Below are 26752 nucleotides of genomic sequence, written 5' to 3' on the forward strand. Positions count from 1 at the left end.
TTAAAGTAGGAGATGATGTGATGATCCTTGATTCCAAGATCGTGTTGCAGAGAGGAGGAAGAGCAAAGAGCACAGCAGGTTTGAAGCTGAGAAGAAACAAGAGGAATGTTTAGAACAACACTGACATAGCATTGATGCGAGGGACCAGAAAAGTTGACACAGGGACAGAGCAGTGAGAGGCTTGATGTGTGAGCGAAGAACTGCTTTATAAGATGACCAGGAAAAGGGGGAACATAACTCTGGGGAAAAACTAAGCTTATTTTGGACTGTAGAGTTTCTTTGGGGAAAGACAATCTAGCAAAAATACATAAATGCCAAACATAAGTTCAAGAAATTGAGATATACAATATACAAGGTGAACAGTTGTAAAGCATTGTAAATATACTTAGAGAACCTGTAGCAAAATCAGTAATAAGAACTCATCTGACCATCAGGCCATCCTAATTGTCAGCTTGGCTGAGATTGTCGTACACTTGCCTCTGAATCAGACGGTTGTGGGTTCAGGCCTGCTACCAACTTGAGTGCGTAACCTAGATTGACACTTCCGTGCAGTAGTGTACATGTGTTGCATTGTCAGGTGGACAATAATGATCCCATGGCAGTAATAGAAGCAGAGCAGAGAGTTGTCTAGTATCCTAGCCAACATTTCTCCCTCAACCAACACTATTAAAAACAGATTATTTGCTCATCCATTCATTCATTTTGTTGGTTTGTGGCACCTTGCTGTGCGCAAATGTGCGCAAATTGGCTGTTAAGTTTGCCTACATAACAGTGACTACACTTCAAAAGTACTTTGTTGGATCTACCGAGTATGTAATTTTAGGCGCTATATAAATTCAAGTTCGTTCTTTCCATCTGGGCCAAGAAACTCAAAAGTTTCCAATGTTTTGGCAAAGCTCTGTGGTGCTGGGGAGGGGAAGATGTTGCTCAGAAAGCTACTCTTTGGTGATGAGCTCTTTGCATACATGTACATGCTGCCCAAGTGATCTATCTTTTTTAAATAAGTTCCTATGGAGTTAGTTCAAGCATTTTAAGTCAGCTTGGCCCTGTTATTAGCCCTCTTGCCTAAGTCTCTGAATTGTGGATTCAAACCCCAATCAAGGACTTGATTACACAACCTAGACTGACACTTCAGTGCAGTATTAAAAGGGAGTGCTGCGTTGTCAGATATGCCTTCTTTCGGATGAGATATTAAATGAAGCCTTGTCTGCCTGCTTAGGTGGGCATAAAAGATCCCATGGCACTGTTTGAAGAAGAGCAGGGAGTTCTCCCAGTGTCCTGGCTAACATTCATCCGTCAACCAGCACCACCAAAAAAACGATTATCTGGTTGTTCATTTAATTGCTGTTTTTGGGACTTTGCTATGCGCAAATTGGCTGCTGCATTTGCTTACACAACATTAATTGCGCTTCAAAAGTACTCCATTGGTCGTAAATCACTTTGGGCTGTCCTGAGGATGTGATAAGGCGCTATATTAATGCAAGTTCATTCATCTTTCCATCCTCTGGGCCAAGAATATCTCAAAGGTTTGCAGTCTCTTGACATAGCACTCAGCTGAGCTGATTGGGATTGCAGTACGTTTCAGAAAGCCACTATTTGACAATGATCCTCTTTGCATATGATGCCTGTGTGTTGCACCTTTTTAAAAATAAGTTGCTATTGAACTCAATCAAGCAATTTGGGTCAGCTTGGCCCCATTAGAAGCACTCTCCTCCCCTCCCCTGAGATAGAAAGTTGTGGGTTTAAGCCCCACTCTGGGACATGAGCACATAATCTAGATTGACATTTTGGTCTAGTTCTGAGGAAGTGCTGCATTTTTGGAGGTGCAGTCTTTCAGATGAGATGCTCAAACAAGGCCCTGTCTCAGCCAACACCACCAAAAACAGATTAGTCATTCTTTAATTCACTTGCTGTTTGTGTGACTTTACTGTGCGCAAATTGGCTGCTGCGTTTGCCTGCATAGCAACATTGACTGCACTTCAAAATTAATTCATTCGTTGTGAAGTGCTTTGCAACATCCTGAGAATGTGATGAGATGCTGTATAAATGTAAGCTTTTTCTGGTTTTCTTTTGCCAGTCTGAACATATTAAATGTAGGTTTTCAACCTAATCTTGTATCTCCCTTCCCGCTCAATTGGATGAGTGTAACGTGAACAGCTCTTGTGCTCTTTTTCGTATCCTTTGTCTTCTGCGCTGCTAAATAAACTTGAGCTGAAGTCTGATGCTTCCTCTTTAGAATTTTGGTCAACTGGAAAGGAGTTATGGAAATTTAAACTCATTCGCTGTATCTAAATATCTTTTGGACATGATTGAAGTGCAATTCGGTCTCCATTCCAGCTTAGAGCGTAGAATTTTTGAGTTTTAAATTGTAACATTGTAGTCACTCAAATAGAAATATATTGATGTTGGGTAATGTACCTTGTAGTCATTGTTGCTTCCTGGAACTTGTTTTTGATCACCTTTAGGGGTTGGAGAGGCATTTCCCAGATTTCTTACTTTTCCCCCAAATTGATCTAAGGGGTTTTTTTTGCCTGTCACAGGAGGTTACATGGCTGCTGGTGGTTGGGAATATTGGGGGTCATGTTGCTTAGTTGCAACATGGCTGACTGGTTCAAAATCGATGGACCAGCCAGTCTTAGCCTATTCATCTTTTCGTATGTTTGCATAAGGAAATTCTACCATAAACAATGTATTCAGGGCAAGTATAGCCCCCAAAACTGGGCGCTTTTAAATGTATATATTTTTTAAAAATCTTAAACTTGCTAACAAAGTTGTGATCTAGTCTGGCTGGGTGTGAATGTGCTAAAAATTGCAGTTTTTTTTGTATTAAGCATTTGATTGAAGGCAAGAATCCTGCAAGCTTGAACTGGAAAGCTAATTCTAAAAATGTTGGTCCATGAGATAACCAAGCACACTAATTCTGTATCTTGACTATTCAATAATCCTTCCACATCTTCAGTTGATGTCAAAACTGTGACAGCCTCCCACTGGAGCTTCATGGGAGCAGTAGTTCTGTGCAAATTTCCTCAATTTTGCTACACCACCAGGAAGTTTTGAACTTCTATTGCCTCCATCCACAGGTGGAGATCTGCTAAAGCTGACCCGGGATGACGTTATCCAGATCTGTGGCCCTGCAGATGGAATCCGACTCTTCAATGCTCTAAAAGGAAGGTAAGTTAGTTCAGTGTGCCTTGTGGTTCAGCTTCAAATGTATTATACTAAGCATTCGAAGGTTAGTGGGATTTCTGATCTCAAACAACTTCAACCTTCACATACAACTAGGATTTTTAAATCACTGGGGGGAGAAGGGAGGAATGATGTAGGAATACTTTACTTTGTATGCTGTCTTCCCGTATCTGTATAAGGCTTTGGCCTGAACTACATCTTCAGCTCTTTGGAAGAGACAGTGCAGTCACTGTATCACAATGTAAATACTTAGCTATTACAGCTCTGAACAGCACCAGATCAGAGAGAATCATGGGACAGGTTGGGCAGGAAATTTAGACTCCACATTTTTCAAATAAGGATATTTACAGCTAACATTTGTTCAGCTTTCACATAGGAGCAGGCCATTCAGCCCCTTGAGCCTGTTCTGCCATTCACTTAGATCATGGCTGATCTGTAACCTAACTCCATTTACCCACCTTGGTTCCGTAACCCTTAATACGCACGCCTAACAAAAATCTATTGCAATCTCTATTTTGAAATTTTCAATTGACCTAGCCTTAACAGCTTTTTGGGGGAGAGTTTTCCAGATTTCCACTATCCTTTGTGTAAAGAAGTGTTTCCTGACATCACCCCTGAACAGCCTAGCTCTAATTTTAAAGTTATGTCTTTGTTCTGGACTCTCCCACCAGAGGAAATACTTTCTTTCTCTACTTGGACCCCTAAATCTCTCTGCTCCTCCACGGTTCCGAGCTTCTCACCATTTAGAAAATACTCTGATCTATCTTTCTTGGGTCCAAGTGTATGACCTCACACTTCCCCATATTGAACTCCATCTGCCACAGTTTTGTCCACTCATTAATCTATCAGTGTCCCTTTGCAACTTTCTGCTCCCATTGACACTATTTACTGTGCCACCTAACTTGGTGTCATCAGCAATCTTGGATGTATGGCTCTCTAGTTATCAACAACAACAACAACTTGCATTTATATAGCTACTTTAACGTAGCAAAACGTCCCAAGGTACTTCACAGGATTGTTAGCAAACAAAATTTGACACTGACCACATAAGATATTAGGACAGATGGCCAAAAGCTTTTGTCAAAGAAGTAGGTTTTAAGGAGCGTTTTAGAGGAGGAGAGAGAAAGAGAGGCAGAGAGGTTTAGGGAGGGAATTCCAGAGCTCAGGGCCTAGGCAGCTGCCTTCAGCTGGTGCCAACCAATGGTGGAGTGATTAAAATCGGTGATGCGCAAGAGGCCAAAATTGGAGGAGCGCAGAGATCTCGGTGGGTTGTAGAGCTGGAGGAGGTTACATAGAGAGGAGTGAGGCCATGGAGGGATTTGAAAACAAGGTTGAGAATATTAAAATCGGGGCATTGTTGGAACGGGAGCCAACATAAGTCAGCAAGCACAGGGGTGATGGGGGAACGGGACTCGGTGCAAGTTAGGATACGGGCAGCAGAGTTTTGGATGAGCTCAAGTTTATGGAGGGTGGAAGATGGGATGCCGGCCAGGAGAGCATTGGAATAGTGGAGTCTGGTGGTAACAGAGGCATGGATGATGGTTTCAGCAGCAGATGAGTTGAGGCTGGGGCCAAGATGGCCGATGTTAATGAGGTGGAAGTCGGCGGTCTTGGTGATGGAGAGGATATGGGGTCAGAAGCTCATCTGAGTCAAATAGGATGCTAAGGTTGCGAACAGTCTGGTTCAGCCTCAGACAGTGGCCAGGGAGAGGGATGGAGTTGGAGTTTGTGGCGGGACTGAAAACAATGGCTTTGGTCTTCCCAATATTTATTTGAAGGAAATTTCTGCTCATCCAGTGCTGGATGTCAGAGAAGCAGTGTGACGAATCCGACAGTGGAGTGGTCGAGGAAGGTGGTGGTGACGTAGAGCTGGGTGTCGTCAGCGTGCACGTGGAACCTGACTTTGTGTTTTCGGATGATGTTGCCAAGGGGCAGCTTGTAGATGAGAAATAGGAGGGGGGCAAGGATAGATCCTTGGGAAGCGAAGTCATTGCAGGTGATTCTCTGGCTAAGTTATCTAAGTCATTTATAAATATAGTGAAAAGCTGAGGCCCCAGTACAGATCCCTGGGGGACACCACTGGTCACATCCTGCCAATTGGAGTACATACCCATTATCTGTACTCTGTCTCCTATCCCCTAACCAATTCCCAACCCACGTCAATAGATTGCCTCCAATTCCATGTGTTCTCATTTTTTGTTAGCAGATCTTGTGTGAAACCTTATCGGACCTAATGGAATGCCTTCTGGAAATCCATATAAATAACACCGTAGACACCCCCTTATCTACATTCGTTACCTCCTCAAAGAATTCAACTGGGTTCATTAGACATGACGTACCTGTTACAGATCCATGCTGGATCTCTCTGATCAGTTCATATTTGTTCAAGTGCTCAGTCACATGCATCAAATAAACAAAGTAATGCATAGATTGGTACTCTAAATATCTACATGTAGGAGCACTGCGATTCCAACGTGCTTGTCTTCAACTGCCAGATAAAGATATTAATGTGTTCTCAAAGTATGCAGGTTGCTCTAGGTAGTTGTCTTAATGCTGAGAGACCTGTTGGCCTGTGATGTTGCTTTAGAGACAGAAAATGCTGCAAATCGGAAATGAAAAATGCTGGAAATGCACAGCAGGTTGATCAACACCTGAAAAAGAAAGGAAGGTTAACTGTATTACCTAAAGTACCGATTTGTTCAGTGATCGGTTCCTCCAAGATTTTGTCCCATAGGAATAGTTGCTGGGTTTTGATCCAAGCACATCAAAAGTGATCATTTCTTTCAATAGCAGATAGTATGGTGAATAAAACTTTTTGGTGCCACAATTTCTTGAGCCAAGTGAAACTCTGAACAATCTTTGTTTATAAAAAAAAGGATGGATGTAGACCTACTACCCTAACTTTGTACAAAATGAGGAAGAGAAAAATAACACCAAGAAACTGAAGATCATATGAAGTTGTGGGTCCAAATGATTGATTCATGTACTGGAGAGATCGGGGAAAGAGGAAAACTCCGACCAGGATCTGCACCACCTCAAGCTGCCCAAAATAAAAAAGATTGAACTATATTTTAATTGGGGTTGTGTTTTTAATTATCTTCAGTTTGTGTTTTAAACATTTAACTGTTCAAACTTTTAAAAACCTCGCTACGAAACCCTGTTGTAAATTAATGTTTAGTTGAGTCCTTTTGAAGTCTAGAATGGTCTGTAATTTTAGGTGGTGAAAATGTTAGAATTATTGACCGTGCATATTCAGTAGTACCTTTTTAGTTGGTGTGATTGACCCCTCAAGAATAATGAGGCATTGTTTGGAAGTAACACAAAGAATGGGGCCATCTCTTGTTTTTTTTTATGGTGGGGGGTGGAGGGAAGCCACCCAGGATCTAGTTTAATCTGTAGGTTAGGGCAAACAAAAGTACAACATGAGAACAGGTTGGTATGTGAACGGACTGATTGGAAAGGAGGAAAAAGATAGAACTTGCATTTATATAGCACCGTACTATATATTTCCATATGTTGTAAAGCAGTGCACATTCAATGAATTGCTTTGGACTGCAGCCACTGTTATGTGCACTAATGCGGCAGGCATTTTGTGTGCAACAAGATTCTGCTAACATCAATCAGATCAATGACTGGTAATCTGCTTTGGTGGTGGTGGTTAAGGGCAAACTGTTAGCCAGGACACTGGAGGCACTCATTGCTATTCAAATAGTTGCTGTAGGATCTTATGCATGAGGCTGATCCCTCGTATCAAAAGATTGAGTTATGAGGAAAGACAAGAGAAACTGAGGCTCTTTAGCCTTGAAAGGAAGGGACTGAGGGGACCTTCTAGAAGTGTACAAGATATTAAATTATCTAGAAGAGGTTAATCTGCTTTAAGGTATGCCAGGATACTTAACCAAGGAGACATGAAAGAAAGAACTTGCATTTATATAGCGCCTTTCGTGTTCTTGGAATGTTCCAAAATACTCCGCAACCAATGAATTACTTTTGAAGTGCAATCACTTTTATTTTGTAGGCCAATTTGTGCACAGCAAAGTCCCACAAACAGCAATGAGATAAATGACCATTTAACCTGTTTTGATGGTGTTGGTTGAGGGAATTATCAGCAATGACCCATCTTATCCCCACTTTTATAAATATTGTTGCTGGAAATTTAATATTTCCAATTTTTACTTGCCTATCCTTTCCAAATCTTGAATGACTTAAATCAGTCCTTCCATCTATGCTGGAAGGGAGACAGACATGTGCTTAAGTTGAGGAAGCTGCTTGGCCTTGCCAAAATAACTTGAATTACAATGGATCAGCTGCAACAGTTTTTATTTGCTGTCTTATTCTTCTTTTTCATCCCTCCCCCAAGTTGAAAGAGGTGGGCACCTGCTTTCAAGGTGATTTACTGAACTTTTAAAAATTATTAGATCTTGTTTCAAAAATTTTGGCGAAGATTCAATTTTCCCCCCAATCCACTCATGACCATATAAAAGCTTAGATTACACAGCATTGTGGTAAGTACTATAAACTCGGATACTACAGCAATTTTGTACAAACTGAGGGGGCTTATCCTGACCAACATAGCTACGGTGTACTTTGATTTGCATGTTGAAGGTGGAATAATGTTACATGACGAAGCTTAGATACAATCTCTTTTATTTCAAGTTCAGCTTACTCTGCACAGCTTCCTCCTGTTTAGTTAACATGAAGTTAAAAGTTGAAGATCCTCTGCACAGAGCAAGGGCGAAAATCTCAAGGCAGTGTTTGTATAGCTATTTTCACCAACAGTATGACTTCAACCATTCTAATCCATGGTATATCCATTTATTGTTTTAAATGGTCTTGCAGGGAGATATGCTTGTATGCAGATGATGCTGAACTGAGTATACTTCTGTATAGGATTATACTTGGACTTTATCCCCCTTGACAAATAAGGACGCTGGACTGCTGTTTGTGAAGTGAGCAAAAATGAACGCATATGGAATTGGAGGCAACTTATTGACATGGGTAGGGAATTGGTTAGGCGGTAGGAGATGGTGGGGATAATGGGTATGTACTCCAATTGGCAGGATGTGACGAGTGGTGTCCGCCAGGGATCCGTACTGGGGCCTCAGCTTTTCACTATCAATGACTTAGATGAAGTGATAGCCGTATATCCAAGTTTGCTGACAACACTAAGTTAAGTGGCACAGTAAGTAACGTAGATGGGGGCAGAAAGTTGCAACGGGACATTGATAGATTAAGAGAGTGGGAAAAACTGTGGCAGATGGAGTTCAGTGTGGGAAGTGTGAGGTCATCCACTTTGGACTTAAGAAAGCTAATCAGGGTATTTTCTAAATGGTGAGAAGCTAGAAACTCTGAAGGAGCAGAGAGATTTTGGGGTCCATGTACAAAAATCATTTAAAAACTAGTGGAAAGGTGCAAAAAATAATTTTAAACGACTAATGGAATGTTAGACTTCATCTCAAGGGGGCTGGAATACAAAAAGGTGGAAGTTCTGCGTTCAGTTCTGGGCACCGCACCTCAGGAAGGATATATTGGCCTTGGAGGGGGTGCAGCGCAGATTCACCAGAATAATACCGGGGCTAAAAGGGTTAAATTATGAGGACAGGTTGCATAGACTAGACTTGTATTCCCTTGAATATAGAAGATTAAGGGGTGATCTAATTGAGGTGTATAAGATGATTAAAGGATTTGATAGGGTAGATAGAGAGAAACTATTTCCCCTGGTGGGGGAGTCCAGAACAAGAGGGAATAACCTTTAAAATTAGAGCTAGGCCGTTCAGGGGTGATGTCAGAAAGCACTTCTTCACACAAATGGGAGTGGAAATCTCAAACTCTCTCCCCCAAAAAAATCTGTTGAGGCTGGGGGTCAATTGAAAATTTCAAAATTAAGATTAATACATTTTTGTCAGGTAAGGGTATTAAGGATATGGTCCCAAGGCGGGTAAATGGAGTTAAGGTATAGATCAGCCATGATTTAATTGAATGGCGGAACAAGCTTGAGGGCCTGAATGATCGTCTCCTGTTCTATGTTATTAATGTTTGCTTTTTGATTTAGGTTTCGATCTTGTGATGAGTAACTTGGGTATCAACATGCTCAATTGAACAAGTCTGTGTCAGGCTTTTCACGTTTTCTATTGTGAACTTATTTTTTAAGATGGTTCATTGTTATACTTGTTACATTGTAATATAATTCATATTTTTCTCTTCTGCATTTAGGATGGTCAGACCGAGGCTAACCATTTATGTTTGTCAGGAATCGCAGCAAGTCCGAGAGCAGCAACAGCAGAAACACGAAAATGGTGATTCTGTGAACAGTTCTTTCTATGGTAAGTACATCAATGTGCCACACTGCCCTTCACTAAAACCAATTTTATTTGCCACGTTTTGTGCAGGCTTATCTAGAATTTACCTATAAATGGAAAGAATTTATTCCCCCTCTTCCTTCCCTCACACACACACACACACACACACACACACACACACACACCTCCAGAAGAGGCTAAAGGTTATCTGTATTGGAAAAGACAGGTTAACGGCATATCTGCCAGATGTCAATTCCTTGACTTTTTTAAAAATTCACTGCATGTCCATGCATAAGTGGGACTACTGCTTTTTGCCTCACTCGCTCAGGGTGGGCTGATTGCTGGCCAACAGTAACCCAGCACACAGCTCTTGAGAGTCGGGACTTTACCTTGCAGCTGCAAAACTGGAATATTCCATTTTGCTTGTGCTGCTTGGCTCGCCTGTTTGAATTTGGAAGGCTGGTTGATTTGCCATGTCTATTCTCAGCCCTGCTCCCTGTTGTTGGATTTATCCACCAGTCAGGAGCAGCGCTGAGAACAGTCATTTCAAACTGCTACTGTGGGTAAGCCCAACAACACGATATAAATGCTAACTGGGTCATAGAAAAGGCTGGGAGACTGGAGCAGGAGCATCCAGTTCAGCTAGTGATATGATCCGTACAATCCTGCACCTACTGTTATCACTTGCCCACCCCTATCCCATGGAGAAGGTGATTTGCTGGTGTTAGATAACACATGTTCTGTTCACCAACACTTCTCGAATACCAGCATCTACAAAGTGCTTATGTTTAAAATTAGCATTTAGTGTTTCACTTGGTAGCTTTCTTGCCTCTGAGTCAGAAGATTCTGTGTTCAAGCTCCACTTCAGAACATCACTTAGGCTGACACTCCAATGCAGTATTGGGGGATTGCCTCATTGTTGGGGTGATGTCTTCTGATGAGATGTTAAACTGAGAGCCTGTCTGCTCTTCCAGGTGGATATTAAATATCCTGTGGCACTAATCGAAGAAGAGCAGGGAGTTTTCCCTGTGTCCTGGCCCATATTCCTCCCTCAACCAGCATCATCAAAAACAGATCAAGTGGTCATTCATGTCATTGTTTTTTGTGGATCTTGCTGTGCGCAAAATAACTGCTGCATTTGCTCACATAAGTAACTGCTTGAAAGCAATTCATTGTGTGTTGAACACTGAGACGTTTCCAAGAAACGTGATCAGTCGTATGAATTCAAGTCTGTCTGTCTTTCCTTCCTTGGCGAGAAGCTAGGAACTGTGGATAAGCAGAGATTTAGGGGTCCAAGTACAGAAATCACGAAAAGCTAGTGGACAGGTACAAAAAAAATATTAATAAGACTGATGGAATGTTGGCCTTTATCTTGAGGGGTGGAAGTTATGTTACAGCTGTAGAGAGCTCTGGTTAGACCCCATCTGGAGTATTGCATTCAGTTCTGTGCACCGCACCTCAGGAAGAATATATTGGCCTTGGAGGGGGTGCAGCACAGATTCACCGGGGCTAAAAGGGTTAAATTATGAGGTCAGGTTGCATAGACTAGGCTTGTATTCCCTTGAATATAGAAGATTAAGGGGTGATCTAATTGAGGTGTTTAAGATGATTAAAGGAGTTGATCAGGTAGATAGAGACTATTTCCTCTGGTGGAGTGTCCAGAACAACGGGGCATAACCTTAAAATTAGAGCTAGACCATTCAGGGGTGATGTCGCTACAAAGAGTAGTGGAACTCTGGAACTCTACAGCACAGAAGGAGGTCATTTGGCCCATCATGCCCATACCAGCCGAAAAAGAGCTATCCAGCTTAATCCCACTTTCCAGCTCTTGGTCCGTAGCCCTGTAGGTTACGGCACTTCAAGTGCACATCCAAGTACTTTTTAAATGCAATGAGGGTTTCTGCCTCTACCACCCTTTCGGGCAGTGAGTTCCAAAACCCCACCACCTTCTGGGTGAAAAAAATTCTCCTCAGCTCCCCTCTAATCCTTCTACCAAATACTTCAAATCTATGCCCCCTGGTCACTGACCTCTCTGCTAAGGGAAATAGGTCCTCCTTATCCACTCTATCTAGGCCCCTCATAATTTTATATACCTCAATAAAATCTCCCCTCAGCCTCCCTTGTTCCAAAGAAAACAACCCCAGCCTATCCAACCTTTTCTCATAGCTAAAATTCTCCAGCCCTGGCGACATCCTCATAAATCTCCCCTGTACCCTCTCTAGAGCAATCACATCTTTCCTGTAATGTGGTGACCAGAACTGTACGCAGTACTCTAGCTGTGGCCTAACCAATGTTTTATACAGTTCTAGCATAACCTTCCTGTTCTTGTATTCTGTGCCTCGGCTGATTAAAGGAAAGTATCCCGTATGCCCCCTTAACCACCTTATCTACCTGACATTGCTACCTTCAGGGATCTGTGGACCTGCACTCCAAGGTCCCTTTGTTCCTCTACACCTCAGTATCCTCCCATTTATTGTATATTCCCTTGCCTTGTTTGCCTCCCCCAAATGCATTACCTCGCACTTCTCTGGATTGAATTCCATTTGCCACTTGTCTGCCCACCTGACCAATCCATTGATATCTTCCTGCAGTCTACCGCTTTCCTCCTCACTTTCAACCACACTGCCAATTTTTGTATCATCTGCAAACTTCTTGATCAAGCCCCCCCACATTCAAGTCCAAATCATTAATATATGCCTCAGAAAGCAAGGGACCTAGTACTGAGCCTTGCGGAACCCCACTGGAAACAGCATTCCAGTCACAAAAACACCCGTCAACCATTACCTTTTGCTTCCTGTCTCTGAGCCATTTTTGGATCCAAATAGCCACTTTCCCTTGGATCCCATGGGCTTTTACTTTTTTGACCAGTCTGCCATGTGGGACCTTGTAAAAAGCCTTGCTAAAATCCATAATACTCTAACCCAGGTCCCTTGTATCTGGTTGGAAATAAGGATGACATTTACTGTTATCAGGAGAAAAGCAAAGTTCAGTTTGCTCCTCACTTTTCCTCTCATTCCTTATGGGGCCCATCAAGCATGGCACAAACTTTTAAGTTGGAAACTCACTCCCTCTGGGAGGTAACATTTCAGGCGTTGTATGTAGCCTCGCACACTTTTTCATTGTGCCAAAGCTTGGCAACACACTTGTAAGTGTAGGACGTGGACCAGCAAAAAGATGCTCAGGCTTCCAGCCCAAGAAGCTCTTCTGTTTGGGGGGGGGTTCTCATTGGGGTCAACAGTCATGGTTGCAGAAGTTAGCGCTGGTCTCCTAACTGAAGGCATCATGGTACTTCCTGGATAACAGCCATTGATGTGCAGTGTAATCTTTCTGTGACAAGACACCACCTGAACATTATTTGAGTGCAAACTCTTGCAGTTCATTTAGGCCATAGGGATAATGGTGAGGAACCCTTGTATGGGTGCTGTCTGTGACGCCATACATTTGAGGCAATCGTTCTACTATCTGGTGAAAGCTCTGTTCCCTGTTCGCCTGAAGCCCACCTTCTACAGCGAAAGTAATCGAGGTGTTGTCCTTTGCAAACGTAGCATTTGTCACTTGATCAATGCTGGTGTGCACACCAGCAATCTGATGAAGCAGCTGTGCCCGAGTAGTTTGGAAGGATCTGATGGGACGAAAGACTCGTGTTGTAGTAATCTTCATTTCTATGGCAAGAACCATCATCCTGTAGCAAATGGTACAGCTCTGACAGGCCTGTCTTGGAGGCGGAGTCAGTGAAGAGTTTTTGCCCCGCAGACATGTCCATATATGTGTTGGGTCTTTAAATGAAGGTGCTGGGGTAGAGATGGGTGCAAACAAATGCATCCAGGGTTGCTGCAACTGCATTTGTTGACCCCTCAAGAACTCCTATTTCTCATCCTAAATTATGTAGCCTAAAAAGCTGTTGAGGCTGGGGGTCAATTAAAAATTTCAAAACTGAGATTGATAGATTTTTGTTAGGCAAGGGTATTAAGGGTTACAGAACCAAGGCAGGTAGATGGAGCTAAGATACAGATCAGCTACAATCTCATTGAATAGATGTTGACGGTTGGTGAGGTAAAAATTGAGCACTTTGTAATAGAACAGGAGCCTTGAAGCAAAAACTTCAGTGAAGGCATTATAAGACACAAAAGACCAGGACAAATTTATTGTGCAATATGTTTAATATTTTTGTTTTGTTTCAAAAGCTTATTTTGGACATCAGAAATTTAAGTTATTGGGAGGTGGGGGGAAATGATCATTCTGGATTGGTTGTTTTCATGAGTCCATCGTAGGTTTTTGTTTTATAGCTGTGTTCTGCATTTTTGATTCATATGTTCCCTACTTCTTTAGTTCTAGTAGATCAACCACTTGACAGTTAATTTATTACAGAATACTGTACATCTGTTAGCTGTAATGGGATGACTGGGGGAAAAAGTTAATTCTTTGCTTATACAAGTTGGTTGTAAATGGGGGATTGGATGAAATTTTGTAATAGTTTATAAAAGTTAAGTTTGGAGTGATTTTGATTTGAGAATTTTAGTATCAAATCTGTTTTATTTAGTAGTCGTCTTGTCTGTTCCTCAGCCTCTTATTTTACTTTATTCTTTTTCTCTGGTCTATATATCTATCCTCTGAAATCTCAATTTAGCAAGTATGGGTTAATTGCATGGAGCAGCTGAGAAACTAGAGGATAAATTCACCCGTCCCATACTCCCAGCAGGGAGCTGTGATCAACGTGAGTGTGGACCAGAGATTGGCTGTAACACTGCAGTACCGATTCTGTGACTTGTGTGTTCTGGTGATTGACTGGAAATTGTCCATCTCTATTTCCATCCTCAATGATTTACTTCATTATTTTCTATGTTCATACTGTATGTTGTAACTAAATGTAAATGAGAAGAGATGAAAGTTGAAGTCTGTTATCAGCTAGTCTGATGTAAACTGGGTCAATTTAAAACTGCAAAATTTAATTGGTACATTCCTGTATTTCAGTGTACCATGCAATTTATTTGGAAGAGTTAACAGCAGTTGAAATGACTGAGAAGATTGCTCAACTTTTCAATATTTCTCCTCGTCAAATCCATCAGATCTACAAACAGGGACCCACGGGTATTCATGTGCTTGTGAGCGATGAGGTAAATACCTAATGGTGTTATGATGAAAATTACAGTGATATGTGGAGGATTAAGTGCTTTGAAGGTGTCATAGGACTGTAACCTAGCTTGATTTTGATCTTGGAAAGCCATGTGCTCAGAGCATGTGTGAAAACGTCCTAACGTTGAGAAGTGGAGGAAAGCAACAGAATCAGGAATTGCCAAGCTTGATATATCTGGCCACTCGGTTGGGTATTGCCCAGGATGTGACAGCACCAGTCAATGACTAATAGCGTGCAACCCTATTAAGCTAGGCTGCCCACATATAAGGAGACTGGAGCCATGGCAGGTAAACAACAAAGCAATCCAACGGGCTTGTCAACTGAGGGCGGTAAAGCTGGATATAAAACATTTATAAACAGTATGAGAAAATTGGTATACGTATGGATAGACAGTACTACCGTAGCCTACATCAACAGGCAGAGGGAGACTCGCTTGAGATCCCTTGTCAAGTTTCACTCTGGCCTGTTGCTGCCTGAATCACATGGTGATACTCCAGGCTCAATACTTAGTTGAGATAGACATTAACGGCATATATTCTCAATCATCTCACGATTCAACCTCACGAATGGAAGATCCATCAGAGGTAGTTGAAGAAATATTCATGATTTGCAGGCAGTAGCAAATAGACTTATTTGCCTCCCTAGATGAGCACCAGCTTGTATATTCTTGCCCGAGGACAGAGGCTATGTCAGCCCAGAGGCTGTATAATCTTCCCCAGGGACATGAAGGTTTATTTGTGCATCTCCTCAGTTTTCCATGATAGCACATATGCTACAAAATATACAAGCAGAAAGAGCAAAAGCTATCCTGGTTGACCCCCTTGTTGGCTTCACAAACAGCTCTCTGACATGGTCAGGTGTCATTCCATTACCTGCCAGGAGGGATTTCCTTATGGTTGAGAGGTTTAATGTTTCATCCAAGACATTCCACTTGATGGCCTGATTATGGAATGACAACAGTTGTTAGTTTGGGATCTCCTTCCCATCTAGGAGATAATTTGATTAGTTCCTACAGGGCATTATCAATAGAGGTTATATATCTCAATATGGAAACATTTAATGCAGTGGTAGCCTTGTCAGTCAGTCCTATCTTGTGATATCCTACATATTGTGGAGTATTTCCAGTGTCTCTTTGACACTAGTTTAAAACTTAGTTCTATTTAGGTTCATAGTCACATTATTTCAGTATTCCATGAGCCGTTTACACTTGGCTCAAGAGGGCATCACATGCTGGTGTCTATATTGTACAAGCTATTGGAAGTTGTCTACAGTTACATCCTCACTGATTCTCACTTAACTTCATAAGTTAATGTACCCATCATTGAAATGTCTTTTTTTTTTAACACCGAAGACTGCACTGTTAGCATTTTGGCTTGCCGTTGGTAACCTCCAAGCCTGTGCATATTTGATATGGCATGAAGAAGTCCCAGGAATTAATCTAGTGAACCTTTGAAGGTTCACTAGATTAATTCCTGGGATGAGAGGGTTGTCCTATGAGGGGAGATTGAGTAGAATGGGCTGATACTCTCTGAAGTTTAGAAAAATGAGAGGTGATCTCATTGAAACATATAAGATTCTGAGGGGGCTTGACAGGGTAGATGCGGAGAGGTTGCCCCTGGCTGGAGAGTCTAGAACTCGGGGGAATAGTCTCAGGATAAGGGGTCGGCCGTTTAGGACTGAGATGAGGAGGAATTTCTTCACTCAGAGGGTTGTGAATCTTTGGAAAACTCTACCCCAGAGGGCTGTGGATGCTGAGTATATTCAAGGCTGAGATGGATGCTGAGTATATTCAAGGCTGAGATGGATGCGGAGTATATTCAAGGCTGAGATGGATGCTGAGTATATTCAAGGCTGAGATAGATTTTTGGACTCCAGGGGAATCAAGGGATATGGGGATCGGGCAGGAAAGTGGAGTTGAGGTCAAAGATCAACCATGATCTGATTGAATGGCGGAGCAGGCTTGAGGAGCCATGTGGCCTACTCCGGCTCCTATTTCTTATGTTCCTATGATGGCGAAGTCCTTGGGCCTTATACCCAAGGTCACGTCCCAGTTTTATTTGCATCCTTTCATGCCCCAAGGTTCCATTCTTGACCCCCTTCTGTTCCATATCTACATGCTGCCTCTCAAACATTGTGTAAACATGGTTCACCTTCCATGTATATGCTGCCTTTTCTGCCACCACTCTCAACTTCATGACAGCTGCTGTATTATACAGCTGTCATTATAACATTGTCGTAGATGAGCCACAGTGTTTTGCAGCTCAATGGCAGCAGGACTGAAGCCATCCTGTTCAGCTCCTGTCAATCTTCATACTTTGGCCCCTGATTCCATCTATCCTCCTGGCTGCTCTAAGGCTGGGGCAGATAGTGTGTAATGTTAATGACTGACCCTGAGCTGAGCTTCAAATCCCCCACAGTCCACAAGCACCACCTATTTCTATCTCCATAATATCACCTACCTCGGTCCCAACTCTGCCCCCACTGCCACAGACACCCTCAACTTTTGTCACTTGCAGGCTCAACTTCTGTTGTTTCTTTGCTGGTGTCCTGAGCATCACTTTATATAAATTACAATTCAGCTAGAACTCAGCTGCTTGCATCCCATCCTTTTACTAAGTTCTCCTCACCTATTCTCCCCATATTGAACCTCCAGTGTCTTGTCCAGTACTACAACAACAACCACTTGCATTTATATGGCACCTTTAAAGTAGTAAAACATCCCAAGGTGCTTCATAGGAACGTTATGAGACAAAATTTGACACTGAGCCACACAAGGAGATATTAGGACGGGTGACCAAAAGCTTGGTCAAAGAGGTAGGTTTTAAGGAACGTCTTAAAGGAGGAGAGAGAGGCGGAGAGGTTTAGGGAGGGAATTCCAGAGCTTGGGGCTTAGGCAGTTGAAGGCACGGCCACCAATGGTGGAGTGATTAAAATTGGGGATACGCAAGAAGCAAGAATTGGAGGAGTGCAGAGATCTCAGAGGGTTGTAGGGCTGGAGGAGGTTACAGAGATAGGGAGGGGCGAGGCCATGGAGGGATTTGAACACGAGAATGAGAATTTTAAAAATCGAGGTGTTGCTGGACTAGGAGCCAATGTAGGTCAGCGAGCACAGAGGTGATGGGTGAACGGGACTTGGTGCGAGTTAGGATACGGGCAGCAGAGTTTTGGATGAGCTCAAGTTTATGGAGTGTTTCAAAAACCTCCTTCTCATTTACAAATTGCTCTGGCCTTGCTCCACCCTACTCTACAACCTCCTTCAGCACTGTGTCCTAGCTCACACTTTTACTTCTCCAATTCAGTCTGCTGTATTTTTGTCTCCTTCTCAGCTCCTCCATTGGTGGCAAAGCCTTCAGCCTATATGCTCCTGCTCTCTGGAATTCTTTCCACGTGCACATTTGCTGCATCTTTCCAACCTTCAAAAGCTTTGTCCACATCTTTAATCACCATGTAACTCTTGCCTGTTTACTGCCACAAGTCTCTACTAGAATGCGATTTCTATTATGCTGGTTTTAGCAGAACTTTGTCGCACAGAGCAATTTATGAAATCTTGGCCGGCTTCCTGTGGTTCAAAGACCCAAAGTAGATTGGTGTGTAAGCAGCAGATGGCCAAATGGATGGTTGAGGGCATCCTACACTGCTGTCTTGCAGGCAAGAAGCCTAGTGGGCAGTAAGGGTCATTCCACCTGTTTTACCCTTAGGATGTTTCCTAAACATCTCTCAATGAGGTTCTAATTAATAACATATACATCGCTGCCACATGGAGCAACCCTCACACGTGTACTAAATGTTGATGTCTAGATTTAACTGCAGAACGCAGCACCTTTTGGTGGATTGGTCCTGACGATTGGTGTTATGGCTCCCATGCAGAGACCTCCCTCTCCTAAATTTAGACCATGATCTGCTCCTACAGCGTGTGGAGGATGTGAAATGTAAATTACCTTATCTGTAGTGTTGTCTTCATTCTTCAAATGATGTGCATCCTCCAAATACTGCAATCCCATTCTTGCAGGTTCTACAGTGGCATAATCTTTGGAGGGGTTAATGGTTAGATTTAGTTTAGCTTCAGGTCAAAACAAAATGGCATGGTGGTGATGATTCTCAGATATTTACAAGGCAGAAGTAGGAGGCCATGTGTGGCACTGCCCAACACTATGCCATTTCCATATGCATGCTCACCATGTGGTTTCCCTCGAACGTATCAAGCTAGGCTGTAGTTGTGTTTGGGGGTTGCAGATCATTCAAAGAATGAAGATGACCCAATCAGGTAGGTAATCTCATTGCTCATGTGATTTGGCCTTTACTTAAAAGAAATTTTTTGTGTGGCATGTGCTATTAAATGATTTTGTTTTCCAGATGATCCAAAACTTCCAGGATGAATCATGTTTTGTTCTAGACACATTAAAAGGTAACACTCAGCACTGAAATCCAATCAGCTTCTAGTTCAAATTGTTCAGACCTCCTGAGCTTCATAAATCTGTTGAGCTCAATTCTAAATTTTCATCTGTTAAAATGCACACTTGAAGGGAAACTGGCTCCAAAACCAACAACACATGTTTTGGCTATCTTGAACATTTCAAGTTCTGTTAAAAGGAATTGTACTTTTTTTTCCAAAAATCTCTTGCCCTCGCCCTCGCTCTCGCGCCCCCTCGCACACTCAGGCACTAATCACCACATGATGAGTTCCCAATTTTAACAATGGGGCCAAATAGTTGCCAGGCATTTGGAGTATTGCAAGTCACTAAAGATCAACAGTCTAGAACTATTTCTCCCAAGATCATACTGGGAAAAGATGGCAAGTTATATTCAGTTCTATCTGTTTATTCTATTGGTTGAGCTGCTTTACCCTCCTGTGAAGGCTTTATACAATTTCTGTAAACTTATTTTTTAAGCAGTAATGCTCATGGTCTCTTGAATAAGAAAATAATTGTAGGCACAGTATATTGGGTTACCAAGTATTCAAAATTAATTTTTAAAAAAGTTAACCGTTTAAATTGGCTCAATAACAAGATCTTTATACTAATCCAAATATGTGAAGAGATCCCTTAGCTAACTGTAGGTAGGTACCCCCAGCAACTTCAGTTTCCATCTATCACTTGCCCTCTTCGTTCAGACAGCTCAGTTACTACCACAGCCCTTATCCTGGAAATTCCTGTTTTTTCCCTTCTCCTCCTCAAATGTCCAGTAGTACTGATGACCATTGTAACTATATGAATTATGTCCATGTGTACTGATGGTTTCTGAAGTGTCTCATTTGAGAAATGTAGTAGTTTTATAACACTATTGCAACTTTATTTTGTTCCTTGTTCATCTTGAAGGGAAAATGGCAGTTATAAATCCACATTTTGGGAGCGGGGTAGATTGAGCTAATTTTGTTTTAATTTCTTTCCTACAGCTGAGGGCAGCGACAGTTACCACATAATCCTCAAGTGAGTAATTTCCATGGATAGTATCTTCAGTGAATGACTTTATCCTAAGTTGTGGCTCCTACTCTTAGGAACAAAATATTCACAGCACCTCAAAAAGACAAAAGGATGTTGTTGCTGCCTATCTTGGTAGTGCAGGAGGAATCTCGATGGGATTGTGTACATGTTCAGCAGCCTGGCACAAGTGACTAACAATTGTTGAAGCAAATTCTAAAGAAACCTCACTGGCAATTTGGGGGTGGGAGGAGTGGGTAGGGGGAAAAGAAGAAAAAGTATGAGCATGTATTTCTGTAAGAAATTGAATGTGTGCTGTTCAACTATGATAGAAAATTGCTCCTGATGACCATGTGTTAAAAGTGTGCTCACTGCTGTTCTTGATTGGAAAAAATGATCTGCTCTGATCTTAACAAATCTACTGGTTCGTCTTCATTCTCTGTATATTCTATCTTTTGTGCGCCATCTTTAGTGCCATGGATGGGAAATAGTTCAGAAATGCATTTTGTCCGGTTCAGTCTGCTCCCAAGCTCCAGTTGAAAACTTGTTAAATGCTTCTTGGTACGGTCATGTACTGCACATTTTGGATCACCCATAGTCTGTCAGATTTTCTAACTTTCAGTCCATATTTAGTGATCTGGCCCAAACCTTTTATACAATTCTGGTATGATTTGAAATCCACTGTTATCTCTGGGCACACTGCTTTGACTGGATGGCTGATTAAGATCATAACTTATTAATTCACTAGGATTGCACTTGAGGTTTTGTGTGACTCTATGTATCTCACACTCACACAAATTAAGGTGTCTCGCATAGTTCAGTAATGGAACCCATACCCACACCAAGTAAATTATTCCAGCATTTTATCATTTCATCAAATCTTATCCTTGTACACATGAGATTGCAGTTGTTAAGTTGGTTGTGTGCAAAGTTTGGAAAGGATTTTTGGACATCGATTGAGAAAAGTTTCATGTTCAAGCAGTGCAATAACTTTTTTTAAAGTCCTTTAGCTGGATGTTGGATTCCAGTTGAGATCCTAACCCTGACTGCCATTCAAAATTGGCAACTTGTGGGTGGGTGAGTTTTGAAGATCTGGGCTACTAGGTGGAACAACATATTTTGTACTCGCTTTCTCGTGTCTCCCTCTCATCCCTCTCCCCAGCCAACTTATGCATGTCCATTAATTCTGGGGAAGGTCTGGCCTGTCTCGTATGTGGCTATCGTTGATCATTATGAAGCAGCATTCATAGTCATCAATGATATGCCTGTGCCCTGGATAGCCCTACTCTGCCAGGTGAAATTTGAATAGAAATGAGATGGCAATAAGCTAGTAAAGCAAGTTAAAACGACTTCTAAGGTGTGTAAAATCAGACTGGTTCTCAACAATGTTGTTACTGTCCTATAAAATATTACCAACAATCTTGAAGCTTGCATATCAATTTACGTTTGAATTTGAGCACTTAAATATTTGTCTTGTTTGGACAGTATGTACTTAAATTGGGTGTTCCTATCATAATTCAGTGACGTGCTGTCCTATATCCTCTAACATAATGTGGTTGTGACAGTGTAGAAACTTGAAGTCAGATACACAGATCTGGTCTACCCATTGAAACATTTACAATGGAAAAATCTACGACTGTCTTCCGGAAGACACTTCTGCCAGATGTGGGGGGGAGGGGGGATTTTTTTTTATTCTGCATTCCCAACCCTGTGAAAACTTGCAATCTTAGTCTCCAATAAAGTCCATACTAAGGGCTCCATTGGACTGGTGCTGAATTTTGCTAACCTTCGTGCTTATCTATGGGACTTTTGAGTTGCTTGAAGCATGGTTCCTCTGAGTTGTCAGTGGAACTCCTTTCAGAAGGGGAAACCTACGATGGTGAGACCCCAGTAGGTTAAAAGGAAGAGTGGATGGAGAGAAGCAGATTAACAATGGAAGCATCTCCAACCAAATAATGTTCGACGTTCTCTTTCTCTTCCCCCCCTCCACCCATGACACAGTAATGTTTCCCATTAACGTGTTCCGGGTTCAGGCAAAATGTAGTATGTGGGAGATACTACAGTCTTTACAGAGCATGCCCTCACTTGAAATTTATGTATAGTACTGAATTAAGCTGTACTAAATGTTGCATAGCTGCTCTTTGTTTCTTTTCAATGGAAAAAATAGCCAAACCAAAGTGTGTAGCAAGTCCACAGTGGGGGGGGGGGGGGGGAAGCTTGCTTTCCATTGAAATTTTCTAGGTAGTTTTGGAGTCCTTTTCAATTGAGTTCAGCAATAAAATTGTGGCTGACTTTTTTTTGAGGCACAGCTGCCCAACTGCTAGATAAGCTCCTTCAGCTATTTTATGAAGTAAATGTTGATGACACTGCCACTAGGAGTAGCATCAATTGTGATTGGGGAATATTTGGGTACAAATGTCTGGCTATACACTTTTTAGGATCAGGCAATTACCTTCCCAGCCAGTGGCAATTATCATTAGCACTCCAGTTAGTTCTCTTCAAAGGAATTTAAAGAAATGTATCAGAAATGGAAATGTTGAGGGGTCCTAGAAGATTGGGCTGAAGCTGAGAGTTCATCGACCTGGTATGCCCACTTGTGGAGTAAAACTAGCGTAGGGACTTATTGTAGTAGGCTGTTGAGAGAGTGGCTAATGAGGGTGCCAGTTTATTTCAGTGGAGTTGGACTGTCTTCAATTCCACACTACAGTCCATGTGGAAGTATATTCTTTCTATTCAATCAAACCTTCAAAATGAAGAAATTAGATTTTTTTTTAAAAGTAGTTTTACCTCAGGCTGTGTGGGGTGTGACAGACTATCTCAACAATATTTTTGCTTGTATTGTGGATTGTGCTTGAGAGGATCTTGTACACCAATTGCAATAGTGTGGAATTATTGATTTGAAACAATGCATTTATCAGTCATAGCTACTGTACAGTGGCATGTTTGCAGACCCTGAAAGGGCCAGTAGATTTAATTGGAACTCTTAACATGTAGAATTTTCCGAGACATTGAGGAAGAAAGCAAGTCCGGTGGTGGCTAATGTCCTTTTATTAATGTGACATTTCATGTAATGGCGTCACAATACAAATATATGTTGTGACAATTTTTTTTATGTTTTTCCTATGCAAATGGGTTACAAAAAAGTAACAAAAAATGCTAAATGAGAGATGAACTGGCCAGCTTGTTAATGCATTGTACAACTTAATGTTGTGATATGGTGACATGTTGCCTATCACTACCTGTAACGTAATGCTTTTTTCTATACATGTGTAATCCACAAAATGTACAATTCACAATATGTTGAATTAATGATAGTAAATGGTGATTTTAATTTTCTAATTGTCTCTGGTTTGTAATTGTCGGGGTTCTGTATGGAAATTGAGTAAATGAGGACAACATTTTGATTCCTTTAAAGATGTTTGATTTGTATCATAATTCAAGAGCCTTATAATCTGGGCCTGTTGTAAAGCTGTTTGTAATCTGTGCCCTGTGGAAATATGATAATAAAATTCAAGAGTATCCTTTTTATTGGCTTCTTAAAAAAAACTTTTGAAACGGTTTTAAAAACAGAAGAGGAAGGAGTGAAAACTGGGTGGGTGGCAGAATGTATTAAAATATTCTTCAACCTGGAGGACGTGAGGTTGAATCCAGGCCCCACACTATTTGGATACAACTCTCTACTTGAATTGTAGAAAATTGGGTGCAGAATGAGTTTAGAGGAATCCTGACTCAATTTCTAATGCTACAGTGAGAGTCCACAAATTGGCACTTGCCTCAGAAGTTATAAGTAATGTTGCTCTGGGTACGTTGTTCTACACCTCAGCAGTGCATGGGCAGGGAACCTAAACAAAGCATTCAAAGAACTTCACATCAGTCACAGAATGGGCCTTTCAAGTGAATGTAAACATGTCGGTGCTGTCCTTTTTACAGGGACAAGCACACCAATAAAACAAAAAAAAATGCATTTGAGACTTACAGTTGTAGCTGTTAGCAATGCTCATTGGAGGTCATGTAGTGACCCATCAAAACAATACAAAACCAAACAAGAAGGCTGAGGCACAAAATCAGAATCTAGTACCCAGCTCAAAGCATACTCAGCTGAGATTGTCACTTGGTATGTTGGCTGCTACTAACCCATGGAAATATACTGCCTGCATCAAAACAAACTGCTTCTACAGTTGAGATGGTATGACAACACAAACTTTTGTCAGAGAAGCTTTAAATACTGTGCAAAGTGCAACAATCCATTCACAATTGATGGGTACCATCGATGCATATGATGTTTATTGGAACATCACAATGCTGCCTGACATTTGCCCCAGCCACCTGCTTTTACAGATGGACAACTGAAGCCTTTTTTTTACAGGAAAGGTCTCCATTAATGTGTAAAACGGAGATAATGGATTTGACAATTGGAGGGGCCCGACTGAAGCATTTGAGGCTTGTATTTCTCGCAGAAAAACACCCAGCAGTACGAATGTCGATCTCGTCCTTCCAAACCTAGTGTATTTTAGATAGAGAAATTCACTACTGCGAAGTACTGGTAGTTACTGGTGTCTGTCACTGGTGGTGGGAGCGATTTCAGTGGGTGAATTAATAGCGCACTATTCAGTAGGCGCACCCTTATCTTTGCAGATGGCCATAAATCACTTCTTAGAAGATGCATTTGCAGCAGTCTGTGCTAAGCTAGTGTCCTTCCCAAGCCAGTATACACTAGCGCATGGCCTACCTTGAGTTTCTTCCCCTTCTCCCCTCGTCTTTCCTCCCCACCCCCAAATTCCCTGCTCCAACTTCTGAGTGGAATTCAGGCTTGGGTGGCCAACAGTAGTTTTGGTTGAACACAGTGCTGGATTTCTGTGCACATCACACCCCAAGCTCACCAAAAATAATGTGCATAACGTACAAAAATAAAATCTGTTGTGCTTCTCTGCAAGCTGATTTAAAAAAAAAATAAAACAAGGTTTCCTACTAGCCACGTCAGTATCTCCACAACTGGTAACATCGTGGGGTAAGTAAAGCATCGCTGTGTGTTTCGGGGTGTTTGTGAGTATGTTCATTTAACCCTTAATAAACTTGTAAGTGTTTGACTCCTGCGTCTGGCGGGCTCATTCCTGGCGCATAGTCAAGGACTGCAGCCTCTGTCTATCCTCACAATGACCAAACAGCAGATAGCTAAATGAATAGTTAAGTGCATTTTGCATGGCAGAAAATCTTACAGGAAAGAAGCCCAGGGGCAAGGTAAAAGTTCATGTATTCCATACTGCCTCCTGGGCGGTTCTTAATTCGGTTACAGTTGTTAGTATTTTCTACCCTCTAAACCTTCCCAAATCTCTTCACCTTGCTACTTTCCTCATGCCTTTAAAAACCCGCTATTTAGATTGTACCTTCGGCCAACTGTTCTAAATTCTCTCCTGCTCAGTCCATCTCTCTCCTATGTGAAATGCCTTAGAACACTTCATTATGTTAAAAGCGCCACACCTCCAAACTCAACTATTCCAACGCTGGTAGCCTCTCATCCAAAACTCTGTTGCCCGTCTCCTATGCCCCACTAATTCCCACTCGCCCATCACTCCTGTCCCCACTGACCCACATTGGCTCATGGTCCTCCGACACATTGGTTGTCATCTTCCAAAATTCTATAGATTCTGAACTAGTTCCTGCAGATTGGAGAGTAGCAAATGTAACCCCACTGTTTAAGAAAGGAGGGAGAGAAAACAGGGAACTACAGACCTGTGAGCCTGACAACAGTAGTAGGGAAAATGCTAGAATCTATTATAAAGGATGTGATAACAGGACATTTAGAAAATAATAATAGGATTTGGCAGAGTCAGAATGGATTTATGAAAGATTCATGTTTGACAAACCTATCGGAGTTCTTTGAGGATGTAACTAGTAGAATAGATAAGGGGGAACCAGTGGATGTGGTGTATTTGGATTTTCAGAAGGCTTTCAACAAGGTCCCACACAGGAGGTTGGTGAACAAAGTTAGAGCACATGGAATTGGGGGTAATATACTGGCATGGATTGAGAATAATTAACAGACAGAAAACAGAGAGTAGGAATAAACGGGTCTTTTTCAGGTTGGCAGATTGTGACTAGTGGGGTACCGCAGGGATCAGTGCTTGGGCCCCAGCTATTCACAATCTATATCAATGATTTGGATGAGGGGACCAAATGTAATATTTCCAAATTTGCTGATGACACAAAACTAGATAGGAATGTGAGCTCTGAGGAGGATGCAAAGAGGCTTCAAGGGGATACAGACAGGCTAAGTGAGTGGGCACGAACATGGCAGATGCAGTATAATGTGGAAAAATGTGAAGTTATCCACCATTGGTAGGAAAAACAGAAATGCAGAGTATTTTTTAAATGGTGAGAGATTGGGAAATGTTGATGTTCAAAGGGACCTGGGTGCCCTTGTACATGAGTCACAGACAGCTAATATGCAGCTGCAGCAAGCAATTCAGTAGGCAAATGGTATGTTGGCCTTTATTACAAAAAGATTTGAGTACAGGAGTAAAGATGTCTTACTGCAATTATATAGGGCCTTGCTGAGACTGCACCTGGAGTATTGTGTACAATTTTGGTCTCCTTTCCTAAGAAAGAATATACTTGCCATAGAGGGAGTGCAACGAAGGTTCACCAGACTGATTCCTGGGATGGCGGGATTGTCATATGAGGAGAGATTGAGTAGAATAGGCCTGTATTCTCTAGAG

The 26752-nt window shown here is 41.8% G+C and overlaps 1 protein-coding gene across 3 annotated transcripts in view; it reads left to right on the top strand.

Moving 5' to 3' along the window:
- The window catches only part of tfcp2 (transcription factor CP2), a 178255-nt gene extending 154693 nt beyond the window's left edge, over positions 1-23562 (top strand). For 2 of the 3 annotated variants that reach the window (XM_067976743.1, XM_067976744.1), the window contains 5 exons: positions 3081-3171; positions 9400-9509; positions 14457-14599; positions 18973-19024; positions 20012-23562. In XM_067976743.1, coding sequence (XP_067832844.1) covers positions 3081-3171; positions 9400-9509; positions 14457-14599; positions 18973-19024; positions 20012-20049 — 434 coding nt within the window. In that variant the 3' untranslated portion in view covers positions 20050-23562. Of the gene's footprint in view, positions 1-3080; positions 3172-6062; positions 6226-9399; positions 9510-14456; positions 14600-18972; positions 19025-20011 lie in introns of those variants that run through there. The other variant, XM_067976745.1, reaches the window with a different exon arrangement.
- Positions 23563-26752: the final 3190 nt, after the last annotated feature.

This window comes from Heptranchias perlo, chromosome X (assembly GCF_035084215.1).
Source record: "Heptranchias perlo isolate sHepPer1 chromosome X, sHepPer1.hap1, whole genome shotgun sequence".
Lineage (NCBI taxonomy): Eukaryota > Metazoa > Chordata > Chondrichthyes > Hexanchiformes > Hexanchidae > Heptranchias > Heptranchias perlo.